This window comes from Budorcas taxicolor, chromosome 24 (assembly GCF_023091745.1).
Source record: "Budorcas taxicolor isolate Tak-1 chromosome 24, Takin1.1, whole genome shotgun sequence".
NCBI lineage: Eukaryota > Metazoa > Chordata > Mammalia > Artiodactyla > Bovidae > Budorcas > Budorcas taxicolor.
Genome location: NC_068933.1, coordinates 18918793 through 18935608, shown reverse-complemented (window position 1 = coordinate 18935608; position 16816 = coordinate 18918793). Strand labels below are relative to the sequence as shown.

At 42.6% G+C, this 16816-nt stretch overlaps 1 protein-coding gene across 2 annotated transcripts in view; it reads right to left on the bottom strand.

Annotated features, from left to right (window-relative positions):
• Positions 1 to 16816, bottom strand: part of MTUS1 (microtubule associated scaffold protein 1) — a 157839-nt gene that overhangs the window by 84529 nt on the left and 56494 nt on the right. The window contains exon 4 of one of the 2 annotated variants that reach the window (XM_052661294.1): positions 7282 to 7443. The exons of the other annotated variant lie outside the window; for it this stretch is intronic. Coding sequence (XP_052517254.1) covers positions 7282 to 7443 — 162 coding nt within the window. The remainder of the gene's footprint in view (positions 1 to 7281; positions 7444 to 16816) is intronic. 2 annotated transcript variants of the gene reach the window in all.

The following is a 16816-nucleotide window of genomic DNA, read 5'->3' as shown; positions in this document are numbered from 1 at the left end:
GATCCAGGAAGATCCCACATGTTGCAGAGCAACTAAGTCTGTGCGTCACCCCTCCTGAGCCTGTGCTCCAGAGCCTGAAGCCCACGCGCCCGAAGCCTGTGCTCCTAACAAGAGACCACTTCTTTGAGGAGCCTCTGAGGCCAAAACCAAATAGTAGACCCCACTCACTCCAACTAGGGAAAGCCCCTGTGGTGACGAAGACCCAATGCAGCCAAAAATAACACATAAAATTACATATATCAAAAAGGCTGTTTCCAATTTTAGTAAGTAGTAATAAAAACAGAGAGAAGAGCACCAGCAGTGACCTGATTAAGAGGGGGAGGGCATCAGTATGTCCTTATCATTCTGAAATTCTCCTTTTAGTTCTCCAGAACTGAATAATCTTTGAAAAAGTTCACTGTCTAGGAGCTCGGCTCCTACAAGGAATTTTAACAGCACTGCTTGGCTCTTGCTGAGAGGTTACCATGTTATACATAATGCTCAAGAGTGTAAACACAGCACTTTGCCCTTTTCTCTCCACATCTCAGGAGGGGGAAAAAAATCAAAAGAAAACTACTTAGAAAGTTTTATAGTTTTTTCAATTCCCATGAAAGTTAACCTTTTATATCTCCCCTTGGTAACCATACAAACCACTGGCATATTTATGTCACCATGTACTTACTGGGCTGGAGCTTTGATCATTCACAACCTGGTTTCCAGGCTTAATTTCCCCCTCTGCCAACCCAGACGGGACTTTTTAATCATTTGTTTCAAAATAATTTTCAACACCCAATTCTAACCATCCAATTCCAGTCTAATTATTAACGCTTACAATCACAAAGGTCTTTATCACCAATCTTGATCCCTTTCTTCACTTCACACTTCTGCAAAGGGATGAGATGTCAACCCTATTTACTAATATTTATAAATTTGAAGACAGAAATTTTCCCCTAGGCTAAACTGTCCAGCTCTACAACAGTCCTGAAGGATGTCACACTTGAACCTGGTGAAGACTTGCCATCACTCTGCCCTGATCAATGTCAAGTGCCCCCTGCAGGGAGCCATCTGTTTGTTCTTCCTGTGCCCAGGTAACGCTTAATACCAGGCCAAATCTACAGTCTTCCCTCCCACTGACAAGTTTCTGTCAATTTCCTATCCTTTCCAATTCCCTTCTTCCCTAGAACGTGGAGACTTGAGTTTTCCAAAGCTGACAGGGAGCTAACGTAAATGTTAAACACTGAAGATACGACCACTACAAAATTCAACATAACTTTTTAAAGAACCGATGGGGAGTGACTTCATAGTCTTAAAGAAACATAACCAAAGTGTCATAGAGCATGTCTTTTAGAATTTCATATAAAATGGATATTGAGTTTCAATCAACATTTCCACCTATACTAAATCAAAATCTATGAAGGGAAGTGAATGATGTTATTGTTATCAACCGTGTATTACAACAATCTGGATTCGAGTCTGGCTTTTCTTGACACATTTTGAAAACCATATTCAGCAGCAAGTAAGTTGCCTATTCAGATTTTGAAAAACTGAATTTAACTTACAGACCTATTATAAATTCATATGCTAGTAAATCCACATGTTTTATTTCTAACCTTTGAACATAAAGACCTTCGGTTTCCAAAGGACTTGGTAAAAGGATTTGTAATGAAAGCAAAAGACTTTTCTTATGAGGGGCAATATTCCTGACTCGGTCATGCGCAGAACAGGAGGCGCTGGGGGCCAGCTGTCTCACGGCCGCCCTGGAGGCTCAGTCCTGCCGGCATGCGATCTCATCAGTGCTAACACGCGAGGGTCAACATTCCATATGACAAGGATAAAAATGAGCTTGACTTGGGGTACACACACACACACTTCCATTTATATGTAACACACACACATATACACATATGCACACACTCACATAAACACACACTCTTCCATTTTTATGTGACATAAATAAACACACACACATATACACATATGCACACACTCACATACATTTCCATTTATATGTAACACACACACATATACACATATGCACACACTCACATAAACACACACTCTTCCATTTTTATGTGACATAAATAAACACACACACATATACACATATGCACACACTCACATAAACACACACACTTCCATTTTTATATGACATATATAAACACACACATACACATGCACACACCCACAGACACACACACCTCTCTCTCTCTGATCATCTACTATGCACGCCCCCTTCATTCTCTCCCATGTTACTAATGTGCTGACCTTGTGACCAACACTTACACGTCCCTCAGTTCTCTAAGGCTCTCCTCTAAGCTGGCCTGTCACTTTCCGGTAAACCCCAACTGGAAGGACGACCTTTATTACAAGGCACGATGCCTTGAGAATATTTCTCCTGCCTTCTATTTCAGCTGGGCAGCCAGCTGGGTATGCTGAGAATGTCTGCATTTCCTCTCGTCTAGAGTTATTATGTCCCAGTGATAAACCCTTCAGCGGCACAAGTTCCAACAGAATGACGGAAGCACCTTAGTGTTGAGGAAGGGAATGGAGCCAGTACTGTCTGAGTTCTGGGCCTGACTGGGCCACTGCCCAGCTGTGCTGAATCGTGTCACCTGTCGACGCAGGAGAGGGTCTGAACCCCTAGTGTGCAGACAGTGCAGACCTCCACTAATGGGCATGGGGTCCCCCTGAGGCTGAACACCCACTGGGACTTCTCCCGAACACAGTGTTCCCGGAGGCACGGCTGCCCCGTGACAGCTGGTTTGTAGACTCAAAGTGTGAGGTCCCACGAGTGGTCGCCCGCGCCTCAGCCAGGTCTAATGCACACCGTTTTAGAATTGCCCCCAACCATGTTGTTGTCAGCCTTGGTCTTAGCTGCCCTGATTATGCCAGAGCAACAGATGCTCGTGAATCCTTCATTTCCCCACACACAGAATGTGGTTCAAGTGAAAGGACAGAGATGACCAAGTCTGCAGAGAAAATGAAGAGATTTCCAGAGAGGTCCAAGCACAAGGAAAACGATTTCCCTGCTAGAGAAAGGCTTCCACTGTTCCAAACTGTTATTTGCAAACTAACACTTCACACCACACTCTAGCGCCTGCTCCACGTTAGTTTTTGTTTTTGTTTAAAAAACATGTATATACACAGGGAGCCAACCTTCTGCTTGTTTTCTGAACTTTCGATGAATCAGCTTAACACTTCCCACTGCGCCAGATCCTCTGCCCACCTGGCTTCAAATCAAATCACGACTTAACGTCCAAGCTCTCAAATTCCAAACGCAAAATCACCCAACCCTGTGCTAACAGGAAGGTCTCAGACATAGTCCAGAAAAGAATGAAAACAAAACACCAGTCTGGATGATAGTATTTTCTTATTCAATCATCCACTCGGATGTGCTTAAGAACTGGGTATGTGCTGGAACACGGGGCCAATGTATATACCATCTGCCTTTCACCCCCTTCCTCACCTCAGGCAGGCATCAGTGGTCAAACCCACGCTGGGTTTGCTCTGAACCTGGAAGCAGCTGGGAAAACTTTCACTGCTGTCCGGGTGATTCCCACCAACTGACCGGTATTGGCAGGTGACACAACACCCACTTGCCATTCAGCAATGAGGACGGGACTGAAGGCGAGTGAGACAGATCCTTCTCCCCATCACCTTGGCCCCTACTCCAAACACCCTTCTTCCAAGCTGTTAGGTACCATTTTATCATCATTAAGAAAACTAAAGGTAGGCAGAAGCCTTTGCCGCCGCAAGGATTTAGGATGATCTGGGTCCCCCCGCCCATTCATCAGGTGAGAACACTGAGGCTAAGAGAGTGTGAGACTGTCCAGCTTCCATGAGTTGGTAAGACAGCTTGCAGGAGTCCAACTCGGATGCTCTTTTCTACTGTATCATGCCATGTGCACCGGAGCTGGCCGTGAAGGTAAGGGAAGAGAAAGCTCCATTTCTTTAGTTTACCTCTGCCCGCTCCATTTCCCAGACAGTGCAGACAGCTCGGGTGTGCAACCTTTCATTTCCCCTTGCCATCTGTCTTTCAAAAATAAATGTGCTCATCATGCTTTTCCGGCCAAACTGGGAGGTGTAAAAAGCTCTTGGGCTTCATATCTGCTAATATGGCAAAATTCTGGACTCCCCTGAGGGACAAAGGTCCCTCAAACCTCCCCCTCTTTACAAGACCTACACTATGTAACGTATTTTTATCCAATGATCTTAAAAACTGGACCTTAGCTCTCTGAGTCTGGAAGAGCTTACAACATTTAACCTCTAAAAATGAGCATATTTGATACAGAAACTACCAGATTAAATTTTGTACACATATATATATATATATATATATAAAATCAACACTGTAACTTTAAAAATTTTCTATGCTGAAAAGCACACACACAAAGCACTTCCTGGAACCCCCACAAAAGAAAGGTTTATTGTCTTATACATTTTGATTCAGTTGCTTTAGAACTTGGTCATGTTATTTCCATACATCCTTAAGCACGGCAAACCAGAATTTTCTAAGAGCATCTTGCCATCTCAGAAGCAACTGCCTTGACAGCATCACATCACAAAGAGAGGAGCAAACAAAGCAAGGAAACATTCTTTAAAAGCATCCAAAGGCTTCACCCCAGAAGAATTTAAAACACAGACCGAAAGGTTATTTCCTAACATGACCAGAAATCATGATCGTTCCATGATCGTTATCAGAAATCAGAAACACTGCAGCTCAAAATGATTTTTTTCACGTTTGAAGGTAATTCTGAAAAAGTACACATTTTAAATATTTTTAGATAGAATATGCATAAAGCATTAAAATGTGATGATTTCATTCTAATTCTAGGAAAGTATTTTTCCTATACTCACACAACGGTTGGGTAAACACACACAAAAACTACCAGTTGTTTCATCACAAATGAGACCATTAACTAGGCTTTTATAAAGTAATTTCATGTGCCAAGAACATCAACAACATTACTGAATTATATTTAATCCGAGTTCCCAAACACACAAAATACACAATAAAATTGGTTTTATGCAGAACCACTCACAACTTCAATATAAACATGCCCGAGAAATACCACAATTAACAAATTACAAGTTATAAAGATAGCAATCGAGAGATCCTAAGTCAATTTATTGAAGGAAATTTAAGCATGCTTACAAAGAAAGAATCAAACCAGAAATCGTCGACCTACTTCTTTTGCCAGTAAACGTGGCTAACAAAGGAACTACACAAAGGCTGTAGGATCCCAGAACCAGCAATGTCAATAAGGTAGCATCGTAGTGCCTCTCTGAGCCGGCCGGTGGGGAGAGTGTAGAATTGATAAATATTTTCGAAGACGCATCCGTTTCTGTACAGCTGCGAAATCCTCCTGGTATAGTCATTTAAAAGGATCACAGCAAGCTCAAGCAAGGAAAACTGCAGCCATGTTCACGCTCCTATTCCTCATGCTTGCTCTTAGTGAATTAGAATGGAGCAGGGGGTGGAAAAAAAACTAAGCTCCCAGGCACTACACAGAACAGATTAAACCGGCTAGTGGATCCATCTAAGAAAGAGGCTCATTGATTTGAACGCTTCATCTGAGACAGGGACACACAGCCAGTAGACAGGCTCTGTGGGTCCACAGGAAGCCCTTTTGTTAAAAGACAAAAAGGAACAGACAAAAGCATTGTGACACCCTCCTTGGGAGTGTCAGGCACGGTCCTGAGCGGGGCCGTGGCAACATGGCTGTCAGTGGGGACGCTGGGCAGTGGCTCCACGGACGCGCCTCCTGCCAGGGGCACAAGCGCCAACTCTTCACAACCCTCCAGCCCCGCCGATAGCACCTGGGTGCTTCTGTTCAGGCAGTTTTGTTTTTAATATCTCCTGTTACAAACAGCGAATGCTGCAAATGCAGTGACCTTAAGGGGATACACCTGTCAATGACCTTTTCAAATCAAGAATCAACAGATAAACGCAAACGCTCTGATCTGCCACGACTTCAAACTTCAAGTAGCAAGTGGATAACAGTCCCGTTTCACTGCAGGTAACGTATTCCAGGGTCCCTAAAGTTCCCATATACAGCTATTTACTCTCATAGGAGACAGATCCTGCTGCTAAGTAACCTCCTGGAAATGTGCTCATTCTTTCAGTCATTAATTCCAAGTCTTAGCCATAAACTTTCTCAGTTCTGTCACATGCTGGCTGAGTGCCCTTGGACCAGTGACAACCTCTCTGAGCTGCAATTACCTCGCATGTAAAATCAGGGTAATGGAAGTTATTTGAGAAAAAAAAACAGAGAAAGTATGTACAGTAACCCTATATAGTGCTCCACACCCAGAAGGTTCAATAACATGACTCCAATCTGACCTTGTCCTCTCACAGAAAGAAGAAACTGATCCCCTCTAAGGCAGAGAGAACTCCCCTCCTTCCCACCACTCCCTTATTCCTTGTTTTATCTGATATTCTAGTTATCCTTGTAAACATCTTCTTTATCCTCAACTATCTTTCACACAGGGACAATTTCTCTGATATTTCATATCCTTCCCAGCATCTACAGTGCTGCCTATATACAGCAGGCACTCCAAAATTCTTCACATTTGTTAATCCATGAGCTACTGTTGAAAGAAATTAAAAAGGAAATGAGCAAATAAACACTAAGACCAAATACATCTTTTGGATGAAAGGGATAACTCAACTTACTATTTAAGAATATAACTCTGTGTTATTTTATACACAGAAAACAAAATTCATACTAATTGAAAATCCCCTAAATATTCTCAGTTTAAATTATTTAAAACTAAGCTTGAAGTTAAAATATTCACTCCTAATACACTGAATCTAGTATCCAAAGTTTAAGATTAGGAAAAACAAACAAATGCTTCTATAAAATGCAGCTGTTTACAAAGCCAATGAAACTGAAGTTATCTATTTTTCTGATTTCCAGTTGGGTTCCAATAATTCCTAGAGCACTTTCTTTCCTTAAACCAACCAAAAAAAAAAAAAAAAAAAAAACACCCACCACCACCACCAATAACCCAGCTTCTTCAAATGGTACACTTTAGAATTCATGAAAAAAAGAAAAAAAACACCCACATGCCTTCAACAGATAAGTATGTCAGTGTTTCCTAGCACATTCATCAAAAGAGAATGTCGTTGAGACAACTTTCTTCTCCTGCCAAACTTTTTTTGAGCAATTCCAAGGGAGAAGCGGGATGTGTATTTTCCCCTAAATCAGAATCAAAAATCCTGATAATTGGTAGCTCATTAGATTTCTCTCACAACTACAGTTTCAACAGGCCCCGAAGTCTGACGTAAGACTGACTTACAGTTATTGCTGTAAACGCTCAGCTCACTGTGGACGCTGGCGACAGAGGAGGCGCTTTCTGTCCTCCGCAGCGCAGGGTTTTTCACAGATGCTTTGGGTCTAGGAAGCAATCTGGGCAGATTCACACGAGACGGCTGCGCTGTTTTCAAGGATGCAGGTTTTCCTTGGGGGTTGAAAAAAAGACAAACAGTTTCCAGGGCTATTCATTCCAAAAGCTCTAAGCTTGTAAACCCGAGCTCCTACATGAACAAATGAAAGTGAAGTCATTCAGTCGTGTCCCTGACTCTCTGCGACCCCGTAGATAGTAGCCTGCCAGGCTCCTCCATCCATGCAATTTTCCAGGCAAGAATACTGGAGTGGGTTGCCATTTTCTTCTCCAGGGATGAACAAGTGAGTCAAGATGTAAAATGAATATTCAGAATTACGCAGGAAGGATTCCTGCAATCCTGCCACCGTGAAGGAATTAACTTGGGTCTTCTGGGACATGAGCTTCCCTGGTGGCTCAGATAGTAAAAGAATCCACCTGGAACGCAGGAGACTCAGGAGACCTGGGTCCCATCCCTAGGTTGGGAAGATCTCCTGAAGAAGGGAATGGCTACCCACTCCAGTGTTCTTGCCTGGAGAACTCCATAGACAGAGGAGCCTGATGAGCCATAGTAGTCCATGGGCCACAAGGAGTCAGACACGACTGAGTGACTAACATACATGTTTCTGTGACACAGAGTCATTTGAGACAGAAACTTTTGGCAACGTTGAAATCAAGGGATAAACAAATTGATATGACTTCTCCCAATACTGTTGATTTAAAAGTAAACAAATTAATGTGTTCACACACTAAGCTACAAGATAAAAACTAGGTGAAAACTAAAAAACAACCAAGATAGGAAGGAAGAAGTCCATTTGAGAAAAACAATTCAAAAATACCTAATGCCTAACAGCAGGTGGTGCTATGTTATTAGCACTCTTTTTTTCATCTGCCCTTTTCATCCTTGGGCTTCCCTGATAGGTCAATTGGTGAAGAATCCACCTGCAATGCGGGAGACCCAGGTTCGATTCCTGGGTTGAGAAGATCCTCTGGAGAAGGGGTAGGTTACCCACTCCAGTATTCCTGGGCTTCCCTGTCTCTGCCCCCAATGCAGGAGACCTGGGTTTGATCCCTGGGTTGGGAAGATCCCCTGGAGAAGGGAAAAGCTACCCACTCCGGTATTCTGGCCTGGAGAATTCCATGGACAATACAGTCCGTGCGGTCGCAAAGAGTCAGACCCGATTGAGCGACTTTCACTTTCATCTTTACTCTTTATTTGGCAAACTTAAATGGTTCTCACTCAAACTCCTAGCTCTTTTTTGTAGCAAGTACATCCACTTTTCTATAAGATATGTATGGACACTTCCCATTCTGTGGCATCCTTGAAACCACACCATCCTGCTGCTTCCACCTGAACATGGGCATTTCCTAAGTCCACGCCTTGGCTCCAACTTTTTACATACCCGCCTCTCTAGGGGAGTCCATTTTATCTACTTTAACCACTGCCCTATCTCGATGAACCCCAAATTCTCACCTGCAGCTTTGTCCTCCTGAATCTCATTGCCACTCACATTTTAATTTTCTTGCTGAAAGTTGCAACTTGGGCAGTTAGACAACCTCCTACCCACTAACATTAATCGTAACTAAATTTTCCTTTCTCCCACCCCCAAAACATTGGAATCACCTTTTTTCCCCATCAGATTCTCATATCGTCTAACATTAAGTCTCTCAACGTCAGTAGAATCATACAACTGAAGAATGTCAAGAGCTGAAAAAGACCTTAGCTGTAAATTATTGAGTCAATATTACCAATGTCACCATAACAGAGGAAAGTAGGTTTTCCAGAGTAATGCTCACTGCTTTGTCCCAATTATTTCACTTACAAAAATCTCACCTTAACAGAAAAGAAAGCACTGAAGTACTTGAGGCCTGGCATCTAAAGTTCTCCTGTCCGCAGCCTCAACCCTGGGCTGACCTCGTACATCAACGTGAGCCCTGCTCCAGGCATCCTGGTTTTTCCTCTGACACCAGGATGTGCTATTCCAATCCATCAGGCACATCATTTCTTCTCAAAAAGGTCTCCTCTTCTCTATCCAACTGCTACAAATCCTTACCCACTCCTTTAAATGTTGCCTAAGTAACTGTATTAGACTTTAAAGTTCTGTCCTTCCACCCTTTCCAGCTCCACCATGTTGATCTTTTTGAATGTGAAAACTAAGGTCAGGACCCAACCTATAATCTGTGATTCCCCATTATCTATGACCTACAGCAGTGGCGCTAGTGGTAAAGAACCTGCCTGCCAATACAGGAGACATAAGAGACGTGGGTTTGATCCCTGGGTCAGGAAGATCTCCTGGAGAAGGCAATGGCAACTCACCCTAGTATTCTTGCCTGGAGAATCCCATGGACAGAGGAACCTGGCGACCTATAGTCCATGAGGTCACAAAGAGTTGGACACAATAGAAGCAACTTAGCACCACCCAGTGTTAGCACCATTATCTGCAGGATGACATTATTTTTAATCCCCTTAATTAATATTTAAATTTAAAGACATAAGAGGCAGTTCTAGGGTGGATTCCTAACCAAGTGCTTCACATGTGCTTACCTCTCTACACACATACCCACAGACACACATCTTTTTATTTTTCCAGGACTTTTTACTCTGTTCTTGTCTTCTGTCCATCCCTGTGAATACAATGAGCTTCTTTCCCTCCAGTCCCCAAACTCTGCCTGAAGTGAAGTGAAGTGGCTCAGTTGTGTCTGACTCTTTGCAACCCCATGGACTGTAGCCTACTACGCTCCTCTGTCCATGGGATTTTCCAGCAAGAGTACTGGAGTGGGGTGCCATTTCCTTCTCCAGAGGATCTTCCCCACCCAGGGATCAAACCTGGGTCTCCCGCACTGTAGGCAGACGCTTTACCATCTAAGTCACTTACAAAGTGAGTTGATGATTCTTTTAAATCCCTGCTGCCCCACCCAGGGGTCTACAGAATCACCTCTCCCTTTATTAAGTTTGGGAATCACCACCTCTTAGTGAAGCCTTTCCTTCTTGGTCATAGGAAACACCATCTTCCAACAACACAAGAGACAACTCTACACATGGACATCACCAGATGGTCAATGCCAAAATCAGATTGATTATATTCTTTGCTGCCAAAGATGGAGAAGCTCTATATGGTCAGCAAAAACACCACCAGGAACTGACTCTGGCTCAGATCATGAACTCCTTATTGCAAAATTCAGACTTAAATTGAAGAAAGTAGGGAAAACCACTAGACCATTCAGGTATGACTTAAATCAAATCCCTTATGATATACAGTGGAAGTGACAAATAGATTCAAGGGACTATTCCTGATAGATTGCCTGAAGATTTATGGACAGAGGTTCGTGACACAGTATAGGAGACTGCATTCAAAGTCCCCCCAAAAAGAAACACAAAAAGGTAAAATGGTTGCCTGAGGAGGCCTTACAAATAGCTGAGAAAAGAAGAGAAGCAAAAGGCAAATGAGAAAAAGAAAAATCTATCCATTTGAATGCAGAGTTCCAAAGAATAACAAGGAGAGATAAGAAAGCCTTTCTAAGTGATCAATGCAAAGAAACAGAGGAAAACAATAGAATGGGAAAGACTAGAGATCTCTTCAAGAAAATTAGAGATACCAAGGGAACATTTAGTGCAAAGATGGGCACAATAAAAGACAGAAATGGTATGGACCTAATAGAAGCAGATGTTAAGAAGAGGTGGCAAGAATAAACAGAAGAACTATACAAAAAAGATCTTCACAACCCAGACAACCATGATGGTGTGATCACTCACCTAGAGCCAGACATCCGGAGTGCGAGGTCAAATATGCCTTAGGAAGAATCACTATGAACAAAGCTAGTGGAGGTGATGGCATTCCAGTTGAGCTATTTCAAATCCTGAAAGATGATGCTGTAAGTGCTGCACTCACTATGGCAGCAAATTTGGAAAACTCAGCAGTGGCCGCAGGACGGGAAAAGGTCAGTTTTCATTCCAATCCCAAAGAAGGGCAATGCCAGAGAATGTTCAGTCTACTGCACAATTGCACTCATGTCATATGCTAGCAAAGTAATGCTCAAAATTCTCCAAGCTAGGCTCCAATAGTACCCGAACCAAGGAATTTCAGATGTTCAAGCTGGATTTAGAAAAGGAAGAGGAACCAGAGATCAAATTGCCAACATCCGATGGATCATCAAAAAAGCAAGAGAATTCCAGAAAAACATCGACTTCCCTGGTGGCTCAGACGGTAAAGCGTCTGCCTACAATACAGGAGACCCAGGTTTGATCCCTGGGTGGGGAAGATCCTCTGGAGAAGGAAATGGCAACCCACTCCAGTACTCTTGCCTGGAAAATCCCATGGACGGAGGAGCCTGGTAGGCTACAGTCCATGGGGTCGCAAAGAGTCAGACACGACTGAGCGACTTCACATCACATCATCTGCTTCATTGACTATGCTAAAACATTTGACTATGAATCACAACAAACTGTGGAAAATTCTTAAAGAGATGGGAATACCAGGCCACCTTACCTGCCTCCTGAGAAACCTGTATGCAAGTCAAGAAGCAAGAGTTAGAACCGGACATGGAACATGGACTGGTTCCAAATTGGGAAAGGAGTACGTCAAGGCTGTATATTGCCACCATGCTCCTTTAACTTATATGCAAAGTATATCATGTGAAATGCTGGGCTGGATGAAGCACAAGCTGGAATAAAGATTGCCGGGAGAAATATCAATAACCTCAGATATGCAGAAAGTGAAGAGGAACTAAAGAGCCTCTTAATGAAAGTGAAAGAGGAGAGTGAAGAAGTTGGCTTAAAACTCAACATTCAAAAAACAAAGATCATGGCATCCGGTCCCATCACTTCATGGCAAATAGATAGGGAAATAATAGAAACAGGGACAGACTTAATTTTCTTGGGCTGCAAAATCACTGCAGATGGTGACTGCAGCCATGAAATTAAAAGACACTTGCTCCTTGGAAGAAAAGCTATGACCAACCTAGACAACATATTAAAAAGCAGAGACATTACTTTACCAACAAAGGTCTGTCTAGTAAAAGCTATGGTTTTTCCAGTAGTCATGTATGGATATGAGGTATGGAACATAAAGAAAGGTGAGCACCAAAGAATTTATGCCTTTGAATTGTGGTGCTGGAGAAGACTCTTGAGAGTCCCTTGGACTACAAGGAGATCCAACCAGTCAATCCTAAAGGAAATCAGTCCTGAATATTCATTGGAAGGAGCGATGCTGATGCTGAAGCTCCAATACTTTGGCCAACTGATGCAAAGAGCTGACTCATAGGAAAAGACCCTGATGCTGGGAAAGACTGAAGGCGGGAGGAGAAGGGGACAAGAGAGGATGAGATGGTCAGATGGCATCACCGACTCAATGGACATGAGTTGGAACAAGGTCCTGGAGTTGGTGATGGACAGGGAAGTAGGTGTGCTTTGGTGAAGTAGGCATCGTCCTATGTCCTCAGTGCCTGCTGGTCCTCAGTGATGGTGGAACAGGAAAGATAGGCTGGGACCGTAAATTGCCATTAGATGGAAAGGGTGGGGCTGGACAACAGAAAGACTTGTGAAAATGGAAGGGGCCAGTCCATGGGGTCTCAAAGAGTCGGACACACCTGAGGGACTGAATTGAACTTCCTTCCTGGACACTCCCGTCTGAGGGCAAAGGACCACACCTTCCTACTCAGATCCACACTTCTGTTACAACATCTGTTTCAATGTGCCTCTCAGACTAGTCTCTACGGCCCCTGAGACCAGGAAGAGAACTGAATTCAATTCCACTGAGGACATAGCTTGGAGAAGGCAATGGCACCCCACTCCAGTACTCTTGCCTGGCAAATCCCATGGACGGAGGAGCCAGGAAGGCTGTAGTCCATGGGGTCGCTAGGAGCTGGACACGACTCAGCGACTTCCCTTTCACTTTTCACCTTCATGCACTGGAGAAGGAAATGGCAACCCACTCCAGTGTTCTTGCCTGGAGAATCCCAGGGACGGGGGAGCCTGGTGGGCTGCCGTCTATGGGGTCACACAGAGTCGGACACGATGGAAGCGACTTAGCAGCAGCAGCAGCAGAGGACATAGCTAAGCATCTAGCATGGAGTGAGTCTTAATGCTTGCTAAATGAATTAATTTTTTCTTTTGAGGTCAAGAGTATGGTGGGGGGAAATAGTTGGGAAAGGACACAGACTGTTGGCTCTCAGATGCATAAGGCCCAAGGATAACATCAGACACGGTGACTAGAGTTGATATATAGTGCTATCACTGTAGCGAAATTGCTATGAGAGTAGAACGTACATGTTCATACACACACGGTAAATACATGAGGGAATGAGGTTTAACTAGATGGTAGCAATCCTTTCACAATGTATATGTACATAAATCAAATATCTTACAAATTATATCTCAATGAAGCCATAAAATTCACATAGAATTTTAATGATAACAGTAATGGAGCTACTTAAAAAAATTTTTTTTAGGGGGAATTCCCTGGCAGATCAGTGGTTAGGACTCCATGCTCTCATTGCCCAAGGGCCTAGGTTCAATCCCTGTTACAGGGACCTAAGATCCCACAAACCGCATGTGGCCAAAAATTTAAAAAAAAAATTAAAAAATTTTAAAGGCCAAGAGTGAAGGACAAATTTTAATAATCTCTTCTCTCACCATCTACACTGAAGCATTTAGCACGTAATCAATTTTTATCAGCTTAGCTGTCATTCGTTAATAGACTCTTCACTCTATCAACTTTTCTTACATTCCTTATAATAATTAGCAGATAACGGATATTCAAGTAGCCATTTGACTGTTTAATGTATATTTGGCCACTGATTTTACTTGCTCTCAGGAGGGATAAACAGATTTTACAATATAAATTTACCAAATTGCTGCTCCTTCAGCAAATTCATTCTAATCAGCCGTTATTATGGGAAACAATGAACAAGGCTGGGTAAGTGACAGATAAAAATTTCTGGGCCACCGTCGCAATGCAGTCAAGGGTCAGCATGTCTAGAAAATTAACCTTTTTTTTTTTTTAAACAGGTTGTCTCACAGCATTGTTTCTGAAAGCATCAAAGGTTTATAGACACTTCTCCATGTGTCTCAGAATTACTACACACCTGTACCCTCTGATTCCAACACACAGCCTGGCACAGAAGCAAGCTTACCCCCAAAAGCCTGATTCTCATTCCGGAGAACTGGCCCCTCCCATTTTCACAAGTCTCTCTGTCATCCAGCCCCACCCTTTCCATCTAATGGCAATTTATGGTTTCAGCCTAAGTCTTCCCCGTTCCACCATCACCCCAGACCAGCGGGCCCTGAGGACATAGGACGATGCCCACTTCACCAAAGGATTATCCCACGGAAACTAAGATGCATCCTGACAGTGCCTTACTATTGCCACCTCCAGTTTATACATTAGCAACCTACTTACATGGCTAAATGGCTTCCTGGGGTCCCACACCTATAACCAGCAAGGGGCCGAACGCAGGTCAGTCCAGCACCTGCCCGCTGCTGCCTCTCCTGTACCCGAGGCCAGCCAGAGCCCCTCCCCTTGCTCGAAGGCCAGAGCCCCTCCCCTTGCTCGAAGGCGAGCCTGCAAGAGTGCTAAAAGCAGCAGGACCAGCAAAGGCACCTCACTGCGTCACCCACGGTCCTAACGGTTAACTTAACACAAAGCTGACTGACAGGACCTGTCACTGGACTTGGATAAAGAAGCAGTAAAATATACACATCGTAAGCAATATTACAGGGAAGACATGGCAACGTCGGGCTGAGCATCTCTGAGGAACCCAAACACCAAATTCCTCAACAGTGAAACCAAGACAGGACTGCTCCTCCAGTTCTGAAAAGATGACTGCTACCAGTTTATGTCGTGCCATGTGACCTATCTCAGCTGTGAACCACAAAGGTTTAAGACCTTCCTGCAGAGACATCACCTGGACCTTAGTAGTTTATTTTAAGCTCATGCTATTAGTATCAGCCTACTTAGAGACAACAGATTTGTTCTGATTCTATAACGATAATCATCTTTTGTCCAAGAAAACCTGGAAAGAATAACACCTTCACTTTGCCTTAGACAGTAACACAGATTCTACTGGTTTTGAAACATACCTTCATCAAATAAGCAATTTACTTGGAAAACCACCTTGGAAAATCTGATTAATTATACTGCCTTTCAACAACAAAAAATCATTAAGAAACACCTTATAAAACTGAAAATCTATAAGATATTTATTAAGTGGAAAATGGCACTGTGTTAATATTACCCAGTTTCCTTAAGTTTGTACTTATCTAAATGTTGAAAAATTCCAGAAGGTTATAGAAAAATTTTATGGGCCTCTTATGGGGTAGGGACATAGGGAAAAAGAGAAGGAAAGTAACAGAAACGGGGAATTTTCCATTCATACTTTATATACGTACATGTCACTCCATGTGAATTTTTTCTTACCATAAGTCTATTTTTATAATATAAATTAAAGAATATTATTAAAGTCGATGGGCTCAAACATTTAAACAGAAAGAGATACTCAAGACAAAACAGATTAGCAACTAAAAATGGATAAACTGGACCAATAATTGAAGTAAGTAGATTCTAATAATCTTTTTTTTTCCTGTACATCTATAAGCGTTAGGTACTCTTTAATTCTTTAAATTTTAGTACAAAAAAGTCAATGCCATAACTGACACTTTTATGTGGTCAAGATGAAAAGCCACTTTACCACTGGAAAAATCTTCACAAAACCATAATGGTATGTTTCCTTTGGACTGGAAATTAAAGACAAAGAATGAACTCCTGAATGGCACTCCTTTGTTCTGACACTCATATTAAATGATGCATCCTCCAATAGGAGCTCCCAGAGACTTCACAGAATGGAGTGTCCTCTCTCAGCTCCAACTTGGCCTCCTCCATTCTTTAAGGAAAAGCCTGGGAAAGAATCTGGGTCCCACACAGCTTACAAAACACCTTCAAAGAAATGAGAGCAGTTTCCAAAGCCACAGAAACATCTACCAGTTGAAGCAAGTTCTTACCTCTGAACTCTCAATGAGATAAGAATGAACTCAGCTTTAATGTATTTTTCACAAGACTGTTCCACACTGAAAAAATGACTTGCTGTTCTTTACATTTGGTGAAATTTATGGGTTTTGAAAATGTTGATCAAATTAGCTGACAAAAAAAACTTGGCTACTGTATTCCCTATATTAGAAGACACAGATAATCCGAACAAAAATTTAGACAATAGATTCACATGAGGGGTTGTGTTACACAAGTATTTAGTGCTTACACAAGGTAAGGTAACTGCAGATGGAGAGAGTGCTGGAAACATCTTTCTACACAAATCACTACCAAACATTCTCAGGAAAAATGATTAGCTTCTGGAGAATACATTCCATCTCATTGTATGAAAATGTTTGGTTCTGTGATTTGCTTCACTAAGCAGGAATACACGTGTCATGGGGAAGAAAAACAACAAGGTTGGAGTGGTG